Genomic DNA, 25,102 nt, shown 5'->3' with positions numbered 1-25,102 from the left:
ATAACTTTGAAAATTTTAACATTTGACATTCAGAATAAGTTGATCTTCATCTGAATATCAGCTTCTCACTAGCTTTCTGTTAATGTGTGCAGTAAGCTGTAAGAAATGGGATGTCTTCTCCAGACAGTGGTAAAACTCACCTTCATTGACTAAGAATTAAATCAGCCACTAGACACTTAATTAAAAACTAGCACAATAGTGGTTAAAACAAATCTGGAAAGTTATTACGTTTTTCAGGTTACATCAAAAATGGCTAGAAGAAGAAAAGTTTATTTGTAGTATGAAGAGGGTAATAGTTATGTCGTCTTGCGTTGTTGCTTCTGAAGTTATTTTCTAACTCTTTAATTACTATGAATCATGTCATTTTATGTTATTTTTTTCCCCTGAGCATGTATAGAACTTAAATCAAAATCAGTGTTAATATTCCACTTCTATCAATAATGTTGCTAAATGTAGTACATATTGTAATATCAAGACAGGCAATTTACCAGTTATCTCATTATGGTACTTGCTTAAATAAAAATATTAGAAATCAAAGCAGTGCTGTGCACGTTGTTAACATTCACCAGTTCCTGAAATCTTTTGTATTTTTGCCATTCATCCTGGTGAAGAAGGGTGAGGTATATTTTTTAGATTTTTTTTTTCCTTATGAAGTCTAGATGAGCTTTTTTTAAGTATGAAAGCCAATGTCTAAGGCCAAAATATGCAAAAAAGTGACTTGACAGGAGAATAATATTCAAAATGTAGAAAGGAGGCCTGGGGATCCTGAACCACACAGAACTGTGATACTCAGAAGGCTGTGTAGCTGGCAGATGTAGCAGACAATGTAACTAACTATAGGATGCTGTTCAAGGCCAGCTTGTGTAGTTTATTGTTCTAATTCAAATAACAATGATCCTTATTCAATATTGTAACTCTAAGGACCCATGTTTTCATGCACTGGCAAATAACAGACATGCTGAGCTGTTTCCATAGTGATTCTGTTTTATGATGAAGTGAAGATGTCTTACAGTTCTTTGAAGTATGCCTAGCTTCAAGGGAAGGCTGAAACAATACTTGTCCAGAGATGCTGTGTTTTCATGTTGACTGTAAGACCCAGAAGCCCTTTGCAGCTGTGATATACACTTATACAATCCAGCTATGTCCAAACTATATAGCACTGGAACTCTTATGTGCGTTATTTTCCATTATATCCTTCTTTTGGGGAGGGGCACAAGATCAGAAGGGAGCTCAGCAGGTTTGAGTGATCAGAAAACCGGTGCTTTAGGTGCTCTGCGCAAGCTCTGCGGTGTAGAGGTGAACTCTACTGGCTGCCCACACTGAATTTCAGGGTTGTGTCATGTATAATGTAATGTGGATTTAACACCACATTTATTTAACTCATTTGGTTGAATCTAACTGATAAATCTTGCAACTTACATTGATACTGCACCATAAAACACACACGTCAGCCCAGTCTTTAAACATGTGCTTAACTTTGCAGCCTTGTGATTAAGGTTGTGGACTGGGACACTGAAGAGCTGGGTTCAGTTCCTGCTCTAGTACAGTCATCCAGTGGGATACGGGGTAAGTCACTTAGGCCCCAATTTTTTTGAGCTATTTAGGCTTGTCTCTGCTCAGCTATGCAACACCTGTCTCATTAAGACCTCAGGTATCATTTACAGTAGTGTTATACTATTAGACAAACTATGTACTGATGGCTTTCAATTAATTGTATGACCAAATTTTTAAACATAGTGATGCCAAAGCTTCTCATTTGCAATGTGAATTTACAGTATATTTCTGTCTCACAGAAATTTTGAGAGAATGTTGATGATAAATCAAGGGTATTTAAGGATATTGTTTGTCTTATATATTCTTAAGACAGATAGTCCTCATTTTGGAATGTGGTTGTCACTCTATTCTTCAGTTTTCCTCATGTTTATTTCCTTCTGTCTCTGTTGTCTCTCTTTTCACAGTAGAAAGTAAGTTCTTTGCATTCTTTTCATTATGTGCACGTGCAAGATGAATCACGAGAGACACCAAAGTACTGAATGGGAATGTAGATGCCACCTCAGTAGAGCAGACAACCTGTACTGTGCTGAAAAGGGTAGACAGACCATCATATCTGGCTCCGTGAGAGAGTACTGTAACCTCAAAACCAGTACATTGTTCAGAGCCTGACGTGGATTGTGAGCAAGTGCTGCTCAGGCAATATCGTTGCATATCATGATATGCCATGAAAATAAAACACAAGGAGCTGTTTCATTGCTAACAGTAGGCTTTAGACAGTGGAGTAAATAAGATCAATGTTCTTTGTCTGATCCATCAGTAGTTTTTCTCAGATTTTCTTTTCTGTATCTTTCTTCTTAACTTTTTTTAGACTGAGGACTGTAGTTACTCCATGCTTAGGATCTTTGTAAGATCTTTATAATGGAAGATGATGTCCAATTTGTGCATATTTCTTAAAGAGCAAAATAGCAAGTGGACCTAAATAGGAATGAATGCTATCAGAAAATCTGAGGCTTCCTGCACAGCTTAGGAAAGTTTAACTTTTCTCAAGTAAACTGAATTCCATGAGATAAACTACCTGCTAAGGATATGCAAATGACAGTGTATTTTGAAAGACTCCTAAAACCCTAGAAAACTGACCCTGGATGAAGAAACTTAAAGTAGGACTTAGCTGGAGTTGAGGATGAATCTCAAACTGGTTTCTTAACTTTCCTCAGCTTCTTTCTCATCACAGAGATGAATAGACTGATTAGACAACTTAATAGTTCTGAGTAAGCTTCTGAGGTCTTTAGATCTTTGTTTTGTAGCTTGCTCCAAGATGCCACAGTCTGCATCTCTCAAGTGTTTTTCTTTAGCCTTACAGTGGTTGCAATCAAAAGTCATAAGACTTTTGAATTAGGTGGCCAGCACAGTACCCTAAATTGCAATGTAAGAGCCATGCATTTGAAAATTAGGTGCCACGTTGCTAATTGCTGGTGCCTAAATGTTTTGTTAGCTCTAGTACTAAATACTCCTAACAGCAAAGACAAGGTTAAGCTCTGAATTTGTCAGTGCACTTAGTATATGAATGTATTTGCTTGCAATTAGTTTTACTGAAATAAATGGAGATACATCCTTATGTTAGAATTGTGTATGACCATCTCCTGGGAATCAGATCTTGAAAAGATGAATTGTTTTACATATATATGCCTAAAGGTGAAGTAACAGTTGCATTTTCAAATATGTCTTTAAGGAGAGTTTCTGAGTACTGCAAGATCTGGGTCTACAGTACTCCATTTCATTTCCACCTCCTGTCTCTAGTCTCTGTCTGGAGCCCGTAGAAATGGGCTGATACAGTTTTCTTGCTTAGCTGGATAGAGTCATTATTCTGTACAGTGTGAAATCCCCTTTCTGAGCATCTGAGGTGCACATGGAGAAATTAACAATACAGTCTTCTGAAACGGCTTAAAATTGGATGAAATTGAGAATATTTCTTTCATAAATTGGGTCTTGCTACTCTGTTACAAATCAAAGTGTAGAGTTTTTGAAGAAATGTTGATTCAGCTCCTGATTGCATCACTGAATCTCTAAAAAGCTTAGTCAAATAGCCAAAATGTCATCAAGCATACAACTAGATTAGATGACTTGTTTTCAGTAAGGTTTGCCTAAAAATGTTAAAGTGATTTAGAAATTCAATGCCTCTTGTCTTTTCAGATCTTAACAAGATGTATGGGCAAGGTTCAGGTAAAACTACTTTTTGCATGTATCAAAGAGACTGCAGTGAATGACACTAATTCAAACTCGCAGCTATTGTAAGGTTTCACGTTTGTTGTGTCAGGTTCTGAATCTTCCTCCACTCACTCTGATTTATACTTTGTTCCTTTCATAGGTGCTTATCTTGTGCCATATTTAGTCTTGCTACTGATAATAGGGATTCCACTCTTTTTCTTGGAGCTTGCTGTGGGGCAGAGGATCCGCCGAGGGAGTATTGGTGTGTGGAATTACATCAGCCCCAAACTGGGAGGAATTGGATTTGCAAGCTGCGTAGTAAGTTTTTAACGACAATTGTGTGGTTTGCTTTCAATCTGTATGATTACTATTTTACTGCAGGAAAAAGCCACTGATTTGTAGCTGGGCTTCAAGGTCAGTTGACGACGCTTTGTAAGATCCTAAATTAGTACATTAGAAATATTAATACAAATGTGTCTGTAGGACCAGTCAACCTATATTTTGTGATTCTTTTGAAATTAAAAAATAGGGAAAAGAGTAGTCTTCTGGAGAAACAAAGCCTGTAAAAGTGTAGGTGTTACACGGTAAGTACAGAGAAAAGTGAAAATTTAGAAAATGTAAGGTACTTCAATGGGGCAAGACATTCAGTTCTTATTCTGACTTATTTTAGTTAAAATTAGGTTCAGTGGCTGATAAGCAGAAATATGCAGAAGTTCAATATGGATTTTTATTTATTTATTTATTTATTTAGAAATGTAGTTAATAAATGTTACTTTTCTATCTTTTTTTTTTTAATAGGTATGTTTTTTTGTGGCCCTGTACTACAATGTCATTATTGGATGGAGTCTGTTTTACTTTTCCCAGTCTTTTCAGCATCCATTACCATGGGACCAGTGTCCTTTAGTTAAAAACACATCTCATACCTGTAAGTCTATATTAATGTTCTTAAAAAAAAAAAAAAAAATTTGAAGATTTTTAAACAAAAAGGAGAAAAAAATACAATTGAAAGAAATATTTTTGGGAAAAAGTGTTGTGTGCAAAGCTGGTTTTGCATCTTAATGAGATGTCACATCATAATACTGGGAAAAAATACAAGAAGCCTAACCTGAGATAAACATACTGTATTTGGAAAGAAACATCACTGTCAACAGCATTTTAAAGAGTAATGAAATCATAAGAGTGCTATTTAGTACGTTGCAAGGAAAAAAAAAAGAATTTCTGATTACTTTTTTCCTGATTTTGATACTGCTTTTTATGCTTTCTTGGTGAAAAATGAAGGATATTTCTACAATTCAATTAGTAGGATACTTGCTGGCAACAAAGCAAAAAGTGTTGCATTTCTAACAAAGTAGAAAATGGAAAATTGTAAACATCAAATAAATGCATGTGATAAAAGCATTATTTGCTTTGTAAGCTAATAGGAATTAGATAAATGGTCACTGGTTTGTTGCTATAATGAGGTAGTCTCAAATGGACATATTATACAACAGCATTAAAAGTTCTTTATCTCTTGGTTTTGGTTCTCTTGTCATGATTACACACTGTGCATTATCCTTGGTCTTGAAATATGAAATATTTCTTTTCATTTTTATTTCAGATCCTAAATTTTCTTCACCTTTTGTAAAGTTTTTTTTTTACGCCTTCAATAAATAACATAACCAGGGACATTTGAAAAGTTGTACAATGTTTTTATAGTGTCTTTGCCAGAGTTGCTTGCTTCAGTTGTTTGAAATAATCAGTATATGTGAATGTTGGCACATAGTCAAATTGACTGTATTCCACAAACCGTTATCCATTAATCGAGCCACAGTGTTTGTCTGTGCCAAATATTAAGATACAGATATTAAGATACAAATATTAAGATATAAATATTAATATATTAAGATACAAATATTAAGATATAATCGAGCCACAGTGTTTCTCCTGCCAAATATTAAGATACAGCGTGTTAGGCTAACTTCAGCAGAGGTCATCTGAACTAAGCTTAAACACAGAAAAGTATTATATTTGATAATATCCGATCATTTTTGACAGTTTATTTCAGTGAAGATCTGACATCTGTGTTATGTTTCTTAAAATTAGTGTATTTTTCCCTCCTTTTCATTAATCTTGACTCAGGACCTAGCTTAGAGATATGATTGATTGTCAGATATAAATAATTTATAATAAAGTTAATTAAATATTTTCTTTGAAGAATTATCTCTATTTATTTGTGTTATGTCTAGATACACGCAATTCCTTCAACTGTTAGGTAACGTAATAAAGCAGAATTACAATATAATAAAAAAATCACTTCTGGAATACACACATCAATTTACATTTAACATAGCTGTGAAGGAGTGATTTTTTCCTTTTCTTGTCACTTTGGTATCATATTATCATTTACAATAGTAATTAAGTGCCCGTCGATTTGAGTGTCATATCAAAGCAGACACAATTGATAATTTATTTTCCATATATTTTCAAAATCAATGTAATTCAGTGTGCAATTTCAGAGAGATACTTTACATGATTTGTAAGTCACAGTATTATATGTAGGTGGTCTAATATTATGTGTGATAAATGAAATGTATGTCTTCATCTAAGCCTGCTTACTATTTACTACTTAAGTGAAAATTAAATTTTGTTTAGGACTCAGGTTGACCGTATGCAGAAGAATACATTATCCCAAAAGGTTGTTTATAAAGGTTTTTCCAGAACCTTTCACTGATAGCAGCCACTTTTTCTTGTAGCAAATGCCTTAAGACCTTTTGCGAGTTTGATGACAGCACAATTTGCAAATATTGGGAGTTGGTAGAACATTGTTATGAAAGTGCTGGGAAAATACTTCTATCCTGAACTCATTCTTTACTTGCTAACATCTCTTGACAGTTGTGGAGCCAGAGTGTGAAAAAAGTTCTGCAACCACTTATTACTGGTACAGGGAAGCGCTGAATATTTCCGGCTCTCTGTCTGAGAGTGGGGGTTTAAACTGGAAGATGACTGTCTGCTTGCTGGCTGCCTGGGTCATGGTATGCCTAGCCATGATCAAAGGCATTCAGTCTTCAGGCAAAGTGAGTATACCGTTTACCTAAATGACAGTGTTTTACTTTGAAATGTTTCACAGCATTTTTGTTGACCACACCCTCTGTTTACTCTCTCATGAAATCTGTAGGAGCAGGTTAGTAGCTGTGACTCACTCCAGTGTTTGTATAATCTCAAGTAGAGGAATTTTAATAGTTAAGCGTTAAAATTGTAATAATTTTAGTGGGAACTATAGTAATTTAGTGGGAATTGAGATCTGAGGAAGAATCATTTCTGTTATCATCAACGTAACTGTTGCAAGTAGCTGTTCTTCAGCTTTGTTGAATTGTCAATGCAGCGTTAAGTCTGTGTGTTTCTGAATGTCTAGGGAATTAGGTTTCCATGTATACTCACAGTACAATTGCAGTGCACCCAGGTCCTCAAAATTCCTTGGCATTTTTCTTTTTATCATTACTGTCATTGATATCCATGCTTCTGTCATTAATACAGCTGCTTTTCAGGATTCTGGATTGTCTCTTTTGACTAAAGACTAACCATCCCTTTGCATCTGAGTACATACCTTGTCGTCTTTCCTTTCCATGCAGCCTGCCGGAATGATTTGCTAGCTCTGTTTCTCTGAAAGTGGGACTTTCAGATGAAAAATAATCTGTTCTAACAGCAAAATTCTTTGCTATTAAAAAGCACTGAGGTGAAAATTCCTGTGACCTCCTTTAGTGTACTTCAGTTAAAGAAACAACTAGCAATTTTAGTGAGAGAATCATTTTACTAAACTTTGAAACAGAATAGATTTGTGTTGATTCAGGGTGGAGAATGAAAGATTGTATTTGACTACTCATTTTTTGTTTACTCTTTGTGTTAGATAAATGAGTCAATCAGTGTGTCAGAAAGGAATTCTATTAGGCAAGTGTTCAGGTAACACAGAAGTGTTGGGCTTCACAAATGCAGTAGCAAAAGCATGCTCCTTCAGTGTGGAAAGCTGCACAGCATTGCACTTCGGGATTCTGACGACTCCGTGGCCTTTTGTTTGTCCAGTAGTCAGTGCAATATTGCTTTCTAGTTCTTATGACTCACACCTACTAGATCTTAAATTGTTTCTGTAGATCAGAGGGTATGCCCAGCTTTTCTTCTGTTCTGTCAGTAAGAATTACTTAGTGGTTTGGATCTATTGGTTATACGTTTTCCACTTAGTATCTTCTTCTGAAGACAGAAGGAGTTTCTGTTCATGCTGCATTATCTTTACCATACTGTGCACGTGAATCAAAATGTGTTTATAAAGTGAACCATTTCTGAAACAGTCTACTTCTGTCCTTCTCATTGAATTCATACTGAATTTTGCTGGAAGCCCAGCAGTTTGTTTTCAGTTAGTCAGCACGATGGCAACTGTATTGTTTTAATACAGTATGGAATTTATTTCATAGTCATGTAATTTTGCTTTCTTCTACAGAAACAAGGGGAATGAAAAGTGTTCTGCATATTTCTTAGAGTGTATGGTTATCAATTCAGTCATGTACTGAGTAAGGAATGAAGCTATTGAAAATAAAATCCATGGATATCATGTTTTATTTCTTTTTAATGTTTTTCAGATCATGTATTTTAGTTCCCTTTTTCCTTATGTGGTACTTTTGTGCTTTCTGATCAGAGGACTGCTCCTTAATGGGGCAGTGGATGGAATTCGTCACATGTTCACACCTAAGGTATGTGCTTAATTTCAGTTTGCAGTGTATTAAAGTTTCAGTGGCAATTTAACCATTTATGAATGCTCTCATTTAAGTTTATTGTCTTCATAGAACATTTGACCATTTTCCTGTTTGATTAAATTGCAAAATTATCATTGACTTCAGTGGCACAACATCAAGTTCTAAGATCCAAAGGCTTTAAGTGTTCCAAGTGTCTGTGTAGAGTTACCTCCCTTAGGTGGCAAGTTCACAGTTAGATACCTTTATAAAGCTAAGCAGCTGAAAGTGGTATTTCCAGGATTTAGGATACTTAGAAAGCTCCAAATACTGAAAAGGGAAGTGAATCTTAAAGCCTGCCATTCTTTAAGATTGAAATGCCTAGTTCTGTGACGTCACAGTGAAATGCCTTACTTTGAATGTTGTCATGGATTTACATAATTAACTGGTCGCTTTTGCAAGGGGACAAATTTGTCTCGTTTTGGAAATAAATTAGTGCTGTTTGCATTAGTGCTTCAGTACCCAAAAGTACAGGAGACCTGTCTTTAATGCTCTGCTCATCTTGTAAAAGTAGTGTAAGTACTCACCACTCAACTTTCCTTACCATGTTCTATATGGTTGTCATGCCAAGGTAGCAGCAAGTCTAAGCATACATATTTTACTGTCAACATTTTTACTGGGAATATGTCTTACAGAACTTTAGATTTTATAACTATGGAGTTGAGAAGAGATGTTATGAATCATTGTTTAGCCTGAAGATCTAAATTCTTCCCACACCCGTCTCAAATGCTTGTAGCTGTATCTATACCACAGGAACAGCATATTTGAGTAGTCAGAGCCATACTTGCTCAGGAATGCATAATGCTGGGCTTCGTGTTTTATGACTGTATTATGAAATGTACTTTCCAACAAGTGCATATCATAGTACAGCTGAGCAGAAGAACAGGACAGGTTTCAAAAATGAAAGCTAAATAATAAGATTATTAAAATCAATACACATAGTGGCTAACACAGATGGCAGAGGTGTTGTCAGTTGTTTTGATTCCAAGTGTTTTGAGTCTGTGAAGAACTGTCATCCTATAAAAGTGACCTTTGTTAGCTATCACATTGTTATTTCTTGCATTGGGATAAGCAGTTGTGTTCTGCCTCACTCACTGTCATCACTTCAGAGTCGAGGTTCTGCAGAAACTTACAGGCTGCTCAGGCAAATTTGAGAAATCTGAGGAACAGAGAAATGCAGTGCTTATTGATGAAGAGGAAGTCTGTAGTAGAGATGGGATACAGGCCTCTTGAAGTTATAATTTAGTTTCTCAACTACAGTATTTATCCTCTTTTTTAACTAGAGAAGTACCACTAGATACTGAGGGAAACACTGAAACTCCCCTTGAATACCAACACCTCTTCACTATTTCATCTTTCATGAGTTAGACCTAAAATAAGTTGCAGCTGATGCTTACTTTATAGTACTTTATGTCTTAATCATACAATTGTTTCAAGTGTTCAGATAAACAATCTTGAAAGAGAAATTGTTTTTAATTTATTCTACTGGTTTCCAGTTCTGTATCTCAAAATTTAAGTTGTGGCCAAAATTTGAGGTTAGGAGGCCTATATGTCGCATACACTATATGTGAATGTAAACCTTCAAAAGTATTTTCATTATCATCTCTGATTGTTTCTATATTTGAGCGCTAGTTTGCACGGTAGGCTTGTGTGAAACTACCTGAAGGAATTCAGACTAACCCACCTGTTGCTGTTTCCATTTGCTCCATTGTGCTAACAGTTTGTTTCGGCAGACAGACTGTAAAAAAGATGGCTAAACTGATCGAGCTTTAAAATAATATAGATAGGTAGACATCAGAGGGGAGGAGGAGACATCTTTTCAGTGTCAGTTAGTTCAGCAAATGACTACGTTTTGACCAGAGATGATCACAACACATTCCCACAGAACAGTTGTGTTAGCACAGCAGAGAACTGACACATTGGTGCAGATGTGAGAGCACAGGGCTAGTGAAGAGGAGGATTTCTCTCTTTGCTGTGGTTGATGAACAAAGCAGAAATTCTAAATAATAACCTTAATAAAAAACGTAAAGAAGGATATATGAAAAACCCACTGACGTGAACTACTACAGTGAAACTGTAGGACTGTATGAGGGTTAAATGCAGAGCTCCCCAAATTTCACAGAAATTATCTTATAATAGCAAATCAGTTACAAGTTTATTTTGAAATGCTAGGCGATGTGTATCTAAGAACTTACTACTTTTGATGATATCAAATGATATCTTGCAGAAAGCGAGAAGTGTTTGATACTTAGATCCTTCGCAGATTAGGTAAAATTAAGACTATTCCGCGAGCTCCCTCTGGTGGAAAAGCTCTGGCATGACTGTGTGGTACAGGCAGCTTCAACTATGTGCAATAGCTGCTTGTGCACTGTAATTACGACAAAAATTATAAGTCAGGAACAAGTTTATTGTCATAAACACTCTTTTTTTTTCAAATATATTGTATTTAGCTATATATAAAATAAAAAAGAAGATATTTGCTACGTATATATAATAAATATTATACCTTTATGGGAAACTGGAAAATTTTTCAGAATGTTACCATAACAATAGCAAATTTATTTTTTTTTCCCCTGGAGTAAGACAGTCAGTCTGCTGGCATCTATGCTGATGCTTTTTAGTTTATTCTTTTCAATAAGCCTAGGGTATTAAAAAAAAAAAAAAAAAAGCAAAACCCAACACATTTGCAGAAGTAAGGTCTTTCACTGTTAAATGAATGGAGGCTCTGAATCAACTTGGGAAAATCTAGTGTTTAAATTTCACATGTACTTTTTTATGATTCATTATCTAGAAGGATCTGACAGACAGATGATGACTCATAAATTTAACAAAGATATTTCTTGAAGTATGGTCATCTGAAAGAGCAATACAGTTCAATTTTTTGAAAAAAGGCTTAGTTGTACCTCAAATATATGACCCGTTTAACATAGGGTAAGTTTGAGGCATTTAGCTTAAGGCAGATTTGACTCATGGACTATACAGATTGTGGTGGCCAGCATTTATTTCATATCTTGCGTTTCACTTTATGTATTTGCATGTAATAGAATTCCATATAAGCATGTGTATCTCATGGTCACTTTTTGTTTGTTTGTTTTGGAAAGTAACAATAAAACAACTTTCAACATACTTACTGCATTTATAAGAGGGTTGATCATCCCAAAATAAATCTTAATTCTAACAACTGATAATACATTTACTATAAAAAAAGCCAGTAAATACTGTAAAAAAAAAAAAAAAAGAAAAAAGACAGATATTCTCTCATTCCATAACTTAACTAGCTGCTAGTTCAGTTATCATATAGCTCCAGTATTGCCACGTTGTTGGGAACAGGCTGTTTCTCTTTAAGGATATATCATATAAAATCAATAGAAATTCTGGCCCCTTAAGTTCGCTCAATCTTAGGTGTCACATTCAGCTTTCATTGTATCATAATGAAAATACATTTGTAGTGGAGTATTAGCGCTTTGTGATGTAGGTTGTTTTCCTGTGTTTTTCTTCTGTTGTCTTTTCGTATAATAGAAATGCATTTTATAGCTGACATATATTATATCTAATTTCAAACAGCTTGAAATAATGCTGGAGCCCAAGGTCTGGAGAGAAGCTGCTACTCAGGTGTTCTTTGCCTTAGGGCTTGGATTTGGTGGAGTCATTGCCTTTTCAAGCTACAACAAGAGAGACAACAACTGCCATTTTGATGCTGTACTGGTGTCCTTCATCAATTTTTTCACTTCTGTGCTGGCAACTTTGGTGGTGTTTGCTGTTCTGGGCTTCAAAGCCAATATCATAAATGAAAAATGTGTTATCCAGTATGAATATCCATTTCTTTTTCTTAAATTATTTTTATGGTATATTTAATTTATAAATTAAACCAGATCATCAAATTTGATTTCTCTGTTTTATTGTGTTTTACAGAAATTCAGAGAAGATTTTAAAACTTTTGAAAATAGGCAATCTGAGCCAAGATATGATCCCACATCATATCAATTTCTCAAGCATTACAGCAGAAGATTACAATTTAGTTTATGACATTATTCGGAAAGTTAAAGAAGAAGAGTTTGGTTCTCTCGGTCTCAAATCTTGTCAAATTGAGGATGAACTTAACAAGGTGAGAGTAATAAGTTTGTCTTAAATACAGAGATTGTAAACAGATGAATATTTGTTAAGCCTGAAATAAACTCTGAAATATACTTGCATAGAGTATCCGTACAATGTACCTATAAGCAGTGCACCTGTAGAGATCCATGTGAAAACAAGATTCTGTCCAGGATCACATTCCAGCTTACCTGAGGACTTTTGCGTCTGATGTCTTATTATAGTCTTCACTAATTTATAATATAGTTTGATCATTATATCACTCTCTTCAGGAGATGATAAGTTTTTAAAGTTCTGTTTTTCAGAAGAGTTGAGCGTGAGGGTTTTTCCAAATACTAAACAGAGATGTACCTATACAATGTCTCAAACGATGATGTCTTCCAATATTAAGATACAATTGCTAAATATAAATACTATTTCACTAGAAAGTAGTATTTGATAGTTGTTTATCATTCTGTTTTGAAATCTTACAATCTAACAGTAAGCCAGATCTGTAAAAGAAAACATATTTTTTTCTAGCTTTTTCAGATGGACTTCCAGTTTTAAATATTGACCTCTATGTAGTTGCACCAACATCTGATGCTAAAATGTCATATTGTTGACTTGGATATTAGAAGTTTCTATACTGTTCCTGGCATTTAAATTTGAAACAAATAGGTACAGAAATGAAGTCCTTTATATACTTACTGGAGGAAACAGAGTGTATTTTGTAGCAGTCCTGTATAATAGCTTTCATGCAAAAGTATCGATGAAAGAGAGAAAGAAATGTGTTGTTAATATCAATCAGCTTACAGGTTCAGCCAAATCCAATATTTCAGTAAATAGTATTAAGTTCATAGGTTTGGAAGAATCACATACTACATAGCAGCTTCCCACTCTACCTTCAAGATTTAATCAATGACATTGCATGAACACCAAGTCAGACTGTCACACTATCAAAAAAACACTGTCCATGAATAATAATGTAGATTTTTTTTCTCACTGACAGGCGGTTCAAGGAACTGGTTTAGCTTTTATTGCCTTTACAGAAGCAATGACCCACTTCCCTGCTTCTCCCTTTTGGTCAGTCATGTTCTTCCTCATGTTGGTAAATTTGGGACTTGGAAGTATGTTTGGAACCATTGAAGGCATCATCACACCTATTGTTGATACCTTCAAAGTCAGGAAAGAAATTCTTACTGGTGAGTTCACAAAACTTTCTTTTCTTACTAAAGCAGTAAGCTGAAGATTTTTTTGAGTATGAAGTCTTGTTTTTTGACATGAACGTTTTCAGTGCTGATATTTTACAGAGCAGTAAATCACTGTATTCCAGATAAATACCTGCAAGTAAAACCTTTTCCTGAGTGCTACAAGAGCAGAAACATCCTGGAACTTAAATTTTAATGGAGGATTTCTGTTACAAGTTTCTGTATGGTTGATCTTTCTGAGCTCTTCCAGAATACTTTCCATTCCAGCCTGTCTCACACATCAGGGGAACAAAGGAAAAGGAAGGAATGAAAATACATTGAAAATTACTACAAATTATTGTAGGCCAGATGAAATTGTAATTTATGATGAAATGTTTATTATGTTAAAAATCAGTACGGTTACTCTCTAGAGGAACGTATTTTTCCCTGTTGAATGTGGAAAGGGTCTTAAACGAGATGTCTAGTTGTTGGGTTTTTTTTATTTTGTTTTTTGTTTTTGTTTTAATTTGAATGCTGGAAGTTGTTTGAAGTGTAGCCTGTTCATGTAGCCCTGATGATCTTGCACCAATTTCTGGTTTTGAGATAGATCAGCATAAAATGTGAAAGTTAAGTTTCTGAAAATCTTCAGGACAGCTGCAAGGGACTTGATCTGTTATGCACAAATTCGGATTTCGTGAATTTCCTTCCTGTGACACAAAGGATAGAAAATAAAAAATACAATAAGCTGCTTTAACATTATCTAACTCTATGAAGGAAATAATAATATATTTTATAAGAGTTAACCCCCGATGTAGCAGAGCAGTGCCTTTTCCTGACTGCTTTCCTTACATTACTTAGCTAATAAGTAATATTTAACAGAAAACATGTTTTTTTGCTTTACTACATCTAAGAATGAAATTCTTCATAAAGATAAATTAACTGATTTTTCGGAAGTCCTAACCTATTGAGCACTTGCTTGTTATTTTTTTTGTTGTTTAATCAGCTTTTAAATTATTACTGAATAACTGGCATGACATTTAGAAATTAGCTGTTGTTACTAAATATATATGCAAATATTATGATATATAGTCATTACTCTAGAGTAATGGAACATTTTACAGTAAGTCGTTGTTATTGTGTTTGACAAAAAAACTATGAAGATAAAGGAATATTCAAGAACTACCTTTTTCTTGTAATTTTTTTGAGTGGTATGTATGCATGATTTTTGCTAAACTCAACTGTACTTAAAGGATTACAACTTGATGTGGTGTTTTTATAATTAACTTAGAAAATTGAAATGCCTGGGTCATACTTCATGCAGTGTCGGTGGGATTTAACAAGGATTATGCCTGCGCTAGAGTTTGTGCTTAAAACCCACAAATCTTCAATTTTTACGGAAGTGCGAACACATTTGCAACTTTTTGCAGTGTGGTTCCAGTTCAGTCCCTCTTGAATTCAGGGAAACCAACTCATATGCTCAAAGTTATTTTGTGTCAAGGTATTTCCAAATTGTAGTCTACATGTGTATGTGCTGAGCTATGATGAGTATACCTACTAGAGCCTTAGTTTACAATTAAAGAAGCGTATTTTTGGGGTGTAATGATAAGACACCCCAAAGATAAGAACAGCAAAGATTCACATGTACGTGGTTCTGTTGGTCTAATTCTTTTCTCAGGATCAGTAATAAAACTCGGAGTGAAAAATGAGACTCAATTTGAGGAGATTTTATCTGCGTTCTTTTGGTTTTGTTGTGTTAGGAGTTCACATCAATTTGTAATGATCTCTTTAATTCTATGAATTTCTACTATCTCAGGCAAAAAGTAAAGTCAGGACTCTGAATTTTAGGAAAGCAAACTTGCAGCTGTTCAAGGAATTAGTCAATAGGACCCCCTGGGAAACTGCCCTCAGAGACAAGGGAGCAGAGCAGAGCTGTCAGATCTTTAAGGATGCTTTCCATAAAGCACAAGAGATCTCGATCCCCATGTGTAAGAAATCAGGCAAGGGAGGCAAGAGACCGGCATGACTGAGTCAAGACCTGCTGGTCAAACTAAAGGGCAAGAAGGAAATGCACAGGCAGTGGAAGCAGGAACAGGTATCCTGGCAAGAATATAGGGACACTGTCCAGTTGTGTAGGGATGGGGTCAGGAAGGCCAAGGCACAGATGGAGCTGAACTTGGCAAGGGATGCAAAGAATGATACGATGGGCTTCTAAAGGTATGTCAGGCAGAAAAAGGAAGTCAAAGAAAGTGTATCCCCTATGACGAGTGAGGCTGGCAAACTGGTAACAATGGAGGAGGAGAAGGCTGAGGTACTCAATAACTTTTTTGCTTCAGTCTTCACTGGCAACCTTGCTTCCCGCACCCCTCGAGTGGATGGACTGCAAGGCAGGAGCTGGAGGAGCAAAGTCTCTCCTATTGTAAGAGAAGATAGAATTTGTGACCACCTGAGGAACCTGAATATATCTGTAAGCCTATGGGACCTGAGGAGATGCATCCCAGAGTCCTGAGGGAATTGGCTGATGTAGCTGCGAAGCCACTCTCCATGATATTTGAAAAGTCATGGCAGTCAGGTGAAACCTCTAGTGACTGGAAAAAGATAGACATTGCACCCATTGTTAAAAAGGGTAGAAAGGAGGACCCTGGGATCTACTGACCTGTCAGCCTCACCTCTGTGCCTGGGAAGACCATGGAACAGAGCCTCCTAGAAGCTATGTTAAGGCACATGGAGGACAGGGAGGTGATTCGAGACAGCCAGCATGGCTTCAGCAAGGCCAAGTCCTGCGTGGCTGACCTAGTGGCCTTCTACAATGGAGTGACTATATCAGTGGACAAGGGGAGAGCTACGCATGCTGTTTATCTGGACTTCTGTAAGGCCTTTGACACGGTCCACCAGGACATCCTTCTCTCTAAATTGAAGAGGTGAATTTGATGGGTGGATTGTTTGGTGGATTAGGGACAGGATGCCACCCAGAGTGACCTGGACAAGCTCGAGAAATGAGCCCATGTGAACCTTATGAAGTTCAGCAAGGCCAAGTGCAAGGTCCTGCACCTGAGTCGGGGCAATCCCTGGTGTCAGTACGCGCTCAGGGATGAGGGATTGAGAACAGCCCTGCGGAGAAGGACTTGGTGGTACTGGTGGATGAAAAGCTCAACATGAGCTGGCAATGTGCACTTGCAGCCCAGAAAGCCAACCATATCCTGGGCTGCATCAAAAGAAGTGCGGCTAGCAGGTCGAAGGAGGTGATTCTGCCTCCCTGCTTTGCTCTCTGGTGATACCCCACCTGGAGTACTGCCTTCAGCTCTGGGGCCCCCAATGTAAGAAGAATGTGGACCTGTTGGAGCAAGTCCAGAGGAGGGCCATGAAGATGATCAGAGGGCTAGATACCTCTGCTGTGAAGACAGGCTGAGAGACTTGAGGTTGTTTAACCTGGAGAACAGAAGACTCCAAGGAGATCTTCTAGCAGCCTTCCAGTACTTAAAGGAGGCTTATAAGAAAGGTGGGAACAAACGTTTAGTAGGCCCTGTAGAGATAGTACAAGTGGTAATGGTTTTAAACTAAAAGAGGGTAGATTTAGACTAGAGATAAAGAAGACGTTTTTTACAATGAGAGTGATGGAACACTGGAACAGGTTGCCCAGAGAGGTGATAGATGCTCCATTCCCAGGAGACATTCAAGGTTAACTTGGATGGGGCTCTGAGCAACCTGATCTAGTTGAGTATGTCCCTGTTCATTGCAGAGGGGTTGGACTAGATGACCTTTAAATATCTCTTCCAAGCAAACTATTATATGAATTTATTGAAATTTGACTTTTTTCATGGCTACTTAAGTGTTCAGTCTTATTCTCAGTAAATTTAGTAGGAAAAAATTATACTGAGATTCACTATGTAGGATCAAGCATTCAAGAAATGCATTTTGGGTTGTCCTTAAACAAAAGAAGGGGCAGAAATGTTGTTGCTTAGTGCAACGTTACAATTAGACAGAATACATTTATATAGATCCTAGTGGAACTTTATGCCATGAATGATCTTTAAGGGGATGCCTTTTCAGCATTTTTTATTTTTTAGAGTCATAATCTGAAACTTTGGGTCTTTACACTTTTAAATTCCAAAAAGTGATCTCATGACCAAGTAACATGATATATGCTGTATGATGTTTAGCTTACCAAGTCTGTTTATTTTAGCCTTGCATTCACATTAAGTTAAATGTTTAATGAGAAATAGTCACTTGATTAACCTCTGCTGCTTAATTGAAAGTGTTGTAATATGGTAATGTGAGTAATTCTAGTTTCATAACTTTTCTATTATGTAAGGAATAGGTAAGATTGCTAATATTCTTAAAATTGAAACCCTCTAGGAAGGAAAATGTTACCAACTTTGATTATATGAAATAGTGCATTAAAGTATATCTTTACTGTTTCAAACTCTCTTTATTTCCTCTTTGTATGTGGAACTTTGTTATAATTACAGCTTACATTTCTGTCCTTTATTCCAGTCATCTGCTGCTCAGTAGCATTTTTTATTGGCCTGATCTTTGTGCAGCGCTCTGGAAATTATTTTGTGACTATGTTTGATGACTACTCAGCTACTCTGCCCCTGCTTATTGTGGTCATTTTGGAGAATATTGCAGTCACTCGAATTTATGGAATAGACAAGTAAGTGAAGGAAATCTATCTCCCTGTCCATATCAACAGTATTCCTTACAATAATTATTAGTATTTTAATTATATTACGTGAAATATTTGTGATGTACACATAAAGACAACTAAGTAGAAAGTGGATCAATCTGACATGAATCTAGCCTGCTTGTAAGAACATGTTTGGAGCAAGATATACTGCATCAGAACAGTGTAGTGAAACTCAAAGAGTGATTGCAACAGATCAAGAGAGGAAAATACAGTAAAAGAGACAAAATTAGAGAGTTAGAAAGGAGGCTGGATATGGCAAGTATGAGAAATTTTTATGGAAATAAGACAGCAAGAGAAAGATTTCAAGAAGTAATAACCATGGTCTAAGCAGTAGATGAGGATGGGTATTCTGAACAGATCTGCAGTATTCCTGGCAGCCTGAGAAAGGAACAAAGCAAACTAATGGCAGTACCAATAAGAAAGTTTCAGTTGATGAACTAGACTTAGTTTGGAGTGTTGTAGCAATTAATTCTTCTTTGTGATAGTTGTGAGAGAGGAAATATAGGAAATGGTAGCAAAGAACAGGGTCAAAACTTAACTTGGAAGCAGCACAGCTGACAATGAAGTTAAGTGACCTTCTATCGGTGATGGCTGAAGAGAAAAGACCATCAAGTTCCTCTACTTTTACATCTTATGACTGAAATCACCAGAATGTGTTCACTAAGCGAGATCAATGTGTGCCACATTTAAGGAAGAGTTTGTACCAAAAATAACTCATGCTATCCACAGATAAAACAGAGTATGCTATACTAGCATGTTGAAGTAATTTAAACATCTGTGATTCTTTTGCATGTACAAAGGGTGACATAGAATGGGTGGTTTTTCATTCGACTTTTCACTTGTTCAATCTGAGTAATCAGCCAGTCCCTCGCCATAATGAAATAAAACTATAATAAGAAAATTTGATTTTATGGTTTCCAGACATTGTTTCTGGTCTACACAAGTAGTGCCTGGTCTACTTACTCATTAGGGAAGAATTCCCACTTAGGCCACATATGTAATCCTATAATTGATCACATACATGTGAAAACACCATATAGATGTTTTTACGCATGCAAACAAAAGATGAAACAGATGACTATCAGGTTGGTAGTGTCCAGTCAGGTAGGGTTCCACTGTGAAGGGAGGTAGACATGCCAAAAGTCAGAAACTTACCTGTGAGGAAGTTGGTGATTAGGCATAGCTAAAATATTGCAGTACTTTGCTTCTGAATCAGAGTGCAGTTGATTCATGTTTTGAGAAGGGGTTGTGACAGGATATAGTGAAAAGTTAACAGCCAGATTTCTCATTCATAACAGCCACTTGAACCTCCCTCTGGAGTATTCCTAATATTTCTTCTGATGTATATTTCTCTAGAATATTTTTCTTCAGGGACCTAGCATTCTTCTTCGCAAAAACTGCCAGGATCGACAGCCTCAGGTTGTCATTTGTTATGGTAGCATCAAGAAGTCATACACATAGATGAAGATCCGTTGTATATTTCTTATTACACATGTTGTCTTTGATGAGATAGGAAAAAAAACCCAAACAACCCACATTGCATCCAAAGGGATTACAGCCAAAGGATAGAAAAAAACCAGCATGTGGATTCCTGTAGCCAAGAAGGCATAAAATATTATTGGTTAACACCATGAGCCCTAGCCTTGCAAAGCAGCTGCTGTCAAAATTTGTGTAGACCTCACAGCAAACAAAACTTAAACTGAAATAGAATCAGAGGTATTTGTGGGATACATCGCCCATAGCTGAGGGACAATACCTCTGAAGATACCTTTTTGAAAATGTAAGTCAGAGATAAACACCAGAATCAGTGCTAAAGGATCTTGGTCGCTTTTAAATTGGGATGGAGATGATGAAAGGCTTTAAGATAATAGATTTATGCTGATGAAGAACTGGAGATCCCAGAAAGGAAAGACTATCTATAGAAGGCACAAACCATTTGTAAATTCAACTTCTTTTTAACAATGTGTTTCATTGCAATGTAAACAAAGGATAGAATATCCCAAACTATGCAGTTCAAAAAAATTTTTGAGAGTTTGTATGACAGTGGCTTCACGTGTGTAACCGCTTTGGAAACATTTTTATTGCTGTAAGAGCTTTTTTCAAATGCGTGTTTCAAAAGGGAGTAGGACCACAAGGGAGTTAAAACAGAATCAGTGCTTGTGCACACTCCAAAAGAATTAACTCTAAAAATATTCTCTCTTTTTTTACTGGCTCTGGAACCATATACTTCTCCTTCAAGAATACAAAAATAGGAGTTTTGTTCAGATCATAACTTGTAATTTTGAGGCACAAGGAGGCAGATTTAAAACTTCAGAAAGTTTTATTTCAGCAGTTTACATGATGCAAACCACAGCTTATGTGTAAAGTTATTTTTTACACTACAGCACACATGTGGGTTTGAAATGAATTTTGCAGAATCTGTAAGATGTGCTGGTTTTATAGGTCCTCAAAAGTGATGACACATGCCTCAGTAAACAATCCAGTAGACAATATAAGAAGATTATAAAAAAGAATCTTATAAAAGAAAAGTGAGTTTAAATATCTTTCCAGCACAGTCCAGCCAGCAGTTTACTAAGTCACTGCACTGTGTAATGATTCCTTCTGTTCATCTGTTCTGAACTAGTAATACAAGCTCAGTGTTTCAGCTCATCAGGTAATCTAAAATGGGCTATATTTGTATACATGCATTTTTTCAGTATGTCTGTTCCCTCAAATTAGTTACCATGTGTCAATTACAGTATTTGAAATCTCGGTGTATGCGGTAACAATAGTCTTTTATTCCCTTCACAGATTTATGGAGGATCTGAAGGATATGCTTGGGTTTTCTCCAAGCCAGTATTATTACTACATGTGGAAGTATGTTTCACCTTTAGTACTGTTATGTTTGCTGGTAGCTAGCATTGTCCAAATGGGATTAAGTCCTCCTGGCTACAATGCTTGGATTGAATATACGGTATGTATATAACAGATGCCATCACCATCATAATGATAATGTCTGAAGTATTTCCGAAGTACATGAAAAGAGGAAAATATGTGATTACAAATTCAAAATCAGTATAAATAATGACATGGGTTTTTTTTATCTCAAGTAAGCATTCTTTTAATTTTAGAGTAGTCCTGCTTTAAAATACAACTTCTTGACAGGAACTCTTTATCCTTTTTGTGAGTTTTAGTTTGTTGATATATGTTGAAGGAGTTCTTAAGGGTGGGAGAGGTTGTTCACTTTCATTACATTTTATTTTACTGCAGAAAATAGTTGGCTGATAACACTGAATAAATCGTTTCAGATATCACATCAATTTTTAATGTGGAACTAAATATTGAGATTAGTCATGTCATAAATTTTCCCCCTTGGGAACACGTATCACATTGTAGGTAACAGCTGCATTAAAAACTGTCTCTGATAAGAACATTTGATTTGTAAAGAACTTGTCTGTGTGAACTGCAGAGTCAGTGCCGTGTGTTGTTTCCAAAAAGAGATTGAGCCAGGGTAACTCCTCTAAATGTTCTGCTAGCTTGTAGGCTCATCAGCCCTCAGGTGTTTCTACAGGCTTGTCATATGAAGTATAGGGAGAATAAAATGTCAGAGAAGTGAATCTTGGAGACCTTTCTGAATGGATAATTGTCCAAATTAGCCAGGGAAAAAAATCAGCAGCAAAGACAGGTAAAAGGTAAATATAATAGGTTGGCTTCACTGTAGGTAGATGCCTGCTTCTAACCAGACAACCACTATTATTTTCTCAAGATTCTCAGATAAACACTCTCATTATGTTAGATTCTTGCCCTCAAAAATCAGAAAGAGAAATACCTAAGAATACCAAACAGACTATTCCTTTCTGTTTATAAAATTAGATGTTAATTGAGCTACTAGGGAAACTGAGTCAGTGCATTCATGGATGCAGCAGAGGTGTGGGGTGCAGTCACTGCCCCAGTAAATGCATTATAGTCTACATGAGGTTTATACAAAGTGGAACGATTCCACAGCGTAATCTGAGACAGTCGTTGTCTAGACCAGAACAAGGACTTATTTTCCAGGCACAGTTACAGATACCACTGCACGCTTGTCTGTTCTTAACATGCTTTAAAGGATCAGGGAAAAATACAGACAAATGTAGCAGAAGGCCTAATGTGAAAATCTTGATTTGGATTCTGCTGGAGTGCTCCGAGCATCTCAGAGACTGTGGGATGGTGTTTTGGTTCTACTCGCTGGCAGAAAGATAGCAATTCTACATCTCCACAATTGCTCAAATTTGAGATTTGTAGTGATGCTCATGTTGTGGGTGCAAGACAATAAAAAGATTATTATCTTAGGCCTTGGTGAGGACTGCAGGTTTGCTCTTTTTTAAATAAAGTTGTATTTTTCTCTTGGGTTGCTCAGGCTACAGAAGAGTTCCACAGCTATCCAACATGGGGAATGATTGTCTGTATATCTCTGATGGTGTTGGCCATACTGCCAGTCCCAATAGTCTTCATGGTGCGCCGTTGCAACCTTATCGATGACAGCTCTGGTAGTTTGGCATCTGTATCCTACAAAAGAGGACGGATAATAAAGGAACCTGTTAATCTGGAGGGAGATAATACAAGTCTGATTCATGGAAAGAGTCCGAGTGAAGTGCCATCTCCAAATTTTGGGAAAAACATATATCGAAAACAGACTGGATCACCAACTCTGGACACTGCTCCAAATGGACGTTATGGTATTGGGTACCTGATGGCAGATATGCCCGATATGCCAGAGTCTGATTTGTAACTGCAGAAAAAAACTGCAGTTTTTTCTCCTTTCTCACTGATCATGGCTCTCCTACGAGAAGTGGTCAGCTTCACTTACTAGGGTGCGATCTCAGGTGCTCTGTAGCTACAGTCTTTAAAATGTCATGACTGTACGTACAGGTTGAGAAAACTGGATTAATTCTCTGGGTTTTCATTTGCACTGAAGGGAACACATTCAAAATCAATGGCAGCCTACCTCTGCCAGTATATCCAAGAATTTGATTTTTAAATTAATTTCTGAATTTAAAGCTTTCTATCTCTGAAGCCCTGGTCTCACTCAAATGATAAAATATTTCTGAGGTAATATCACTGAAAATTCTTTTTTTCTGCTTTCAGGTTAACACCCCAGTATTAAAAGTGAGCTCAGAAGTAGTTCACAAAACCCGTGTTTGTGCAAACACTTGTATGTACCTTATGTAGATACGCTGTACTTATTTTGTTAGCACTGATAATTACTTAGGCTATTAGCTGAGTAAAAAACAAACCTGCAAACTATTTTCTTATGTAATAGCTGTATAGAGCAATAGACTTAGAAAATCAAGGAGCAGACTTACCGGAAAGTGAGGAGAGATTCCCTGTTCACTGGGGACTGCATAAACTGTGGCTGTATATTTTGTGTAAAATATTTGCTTTTTCAGTGTGAAAACGATGTAAGAGTGAGTCACTCCAAGAATCTTAAGGATTGTGCAGATTCTGCATTTTTTTCTATGCTGTGTGCCTAAAAAAGACCTTGATATTTATTGTGGTTACAAGATTACATATATATTATATTTATATAATATACTTGTAATGTAAATATGTATATTATTCTGTATGTAATCATTTCAAAAGTTGAAGCAGGATGGCTTTTTTAATTAGTCTTCGGTTTTGCTTCTGTTTTATGCAGATAATTTTTTTTCAGTCGGTAATTGTTAAGAACTGTATGGCATTATATTTTAACCTATGAATAAAGAGATTGACAAGGTGCTTCTCTGTGGTTTCCTAATACACATATCATAACTGTGCACTTACTATAAATTATTATAAACTGAGATTTCTCACTTTTACTCTTCTGATTCCCTCCCTTATCCCACAGCGAGTGGCTGTGTGGTGCCTAGTTGTTAGCTGGGGTTAAACCACGACAATAACACAGCCTGCTTTTCCCTCAGTTGGACTATCTGAAAGAGTAATATTTACCAGCTGAATAGAGATGCTAGAAGAGCCTTAAAACAAAAAATGCTAAATCAGTCATCTCTAAACTATCAAACAGGGACTTTTACTGTGAATATAGTAATTGATGTAGTGCTGTAAATTGACATGATACTCTGGAAGCTAGTACGTGATTTATCTCTTGCCTTAAAAGGCTTTAAAGTTTGGCGTAAATTCTGCCTTCACTACTTCTAATAAGCAAAGGGCAAACCTAGTTGCATTGTCCCAGCATCAGACAAAGAACAGATGAGGTAAATGCCAGTCTCAGAATCTTAACCAGATATGGATGTGTCGCTATCCTACTCTCCATCCCTCCAGCTTAACTCTGTTTCAGAGGCCAAAACCTGAAACAGATCTCTTGCATAGCTCTGACTATTCTCTATCATTCTTTGCCCACCTCTTGCCCTTTGATGTGGGAAGAAAAATTGTTAAGGATGATTTAGGATGCTGGTGGCCTAAGAGGTAAGTGCCTTCTGGTTGATGGGATGGGGAACAACGGTGTTCTAAAACATACAGTAGCTGTGTGCTTCAAGAGTACAGCTTCGGGCTGTCAATGTGGAAAAGCTATGCCAAACAAATGAAAGGAATCAAAATCTTAAACAAATAAAAATATCTCGGCAACCTGGTAAAGTTCCTTAGAGGTAGATAACTCTTTAGTCTTTGGGAGAATAATCCCAGATAATTTTCCATTGCTAACCTGGGAGTTTTTGAAGTTATTTTTAATCATCAGAAAGCTGAACTAGTAA

At 36.4% G+C, this 25,102-nt stretch overlaps 1 protein-coding gene across 1 annotated transcript in view; it reads left to right on the top strand.

Annotated features, from left to right (window-relative positions):
• SLC6A15 (solute carrier family 6 member 15) overlaps window positions 1-23,148 on the top strand; it is a 28,412-nt gene extending 5,264 nt beyond the window's left edge. The window contains exons 2-11 of the mRNA XM_009982340.2: window positions 3,860-4,017; window positions 4,498-4,624; window positions 6,571-6,752; window positions 8,307-8,417; window positions 12,021-12,262; window positions 12,369-12,561; window positions 13,537-13,729; window positions 18,206-18,365; window positions 21,189-21,351; window positions 22,777-23,148. Of these exons, the coding sequence (XP_009980642.1) occupies window positions 3,860-4,017; window positions 4,498-4,624; window positions 6,571-6,752; window positions 8,307-8,417; window positions 12,021-12,262; window positions 12,369-12,561; window positions 13,537-13,729; window positions 18,206-18,365; window positions 21,189-21,351; window positions 22,777-23,148 (1,901 nt within the window). The remainder of the gene's footprint in view (window positions 1-3,859; window positions 4,018-4,497; window positions 4,625-6,570; window positions 6,753-8,306; window positions 8,418-12,020; window positions 12,263-12,368; window positions 12,562-13,536; window positions 13,730-18,205; window positions 18,366-21,188; window positions 21,352-22,776) is intronic.
• The last annotated feature ends 1,954 nt before the right edge of the window (window positions 23,149-25,102 follow it).

This window comes from Tauraco erythrolophus, chromosome 4 (assembly GCF_009769465.1).
Source record: "Tauraco erythrolophus isolate bTauEry1 chromosome 4, bTauEry1.pri, whole genome shotgun sequence".
NCBI classification, from domain to species: Eukaryota; Metazoa; Chordata; class Aves; order Musophagiformes; family Musophagidae; genus Tauraco; species Tauraco erythrolophus.
This window is presented reverse-complemented; position numbering and strand designations above follow the sequence as displayed.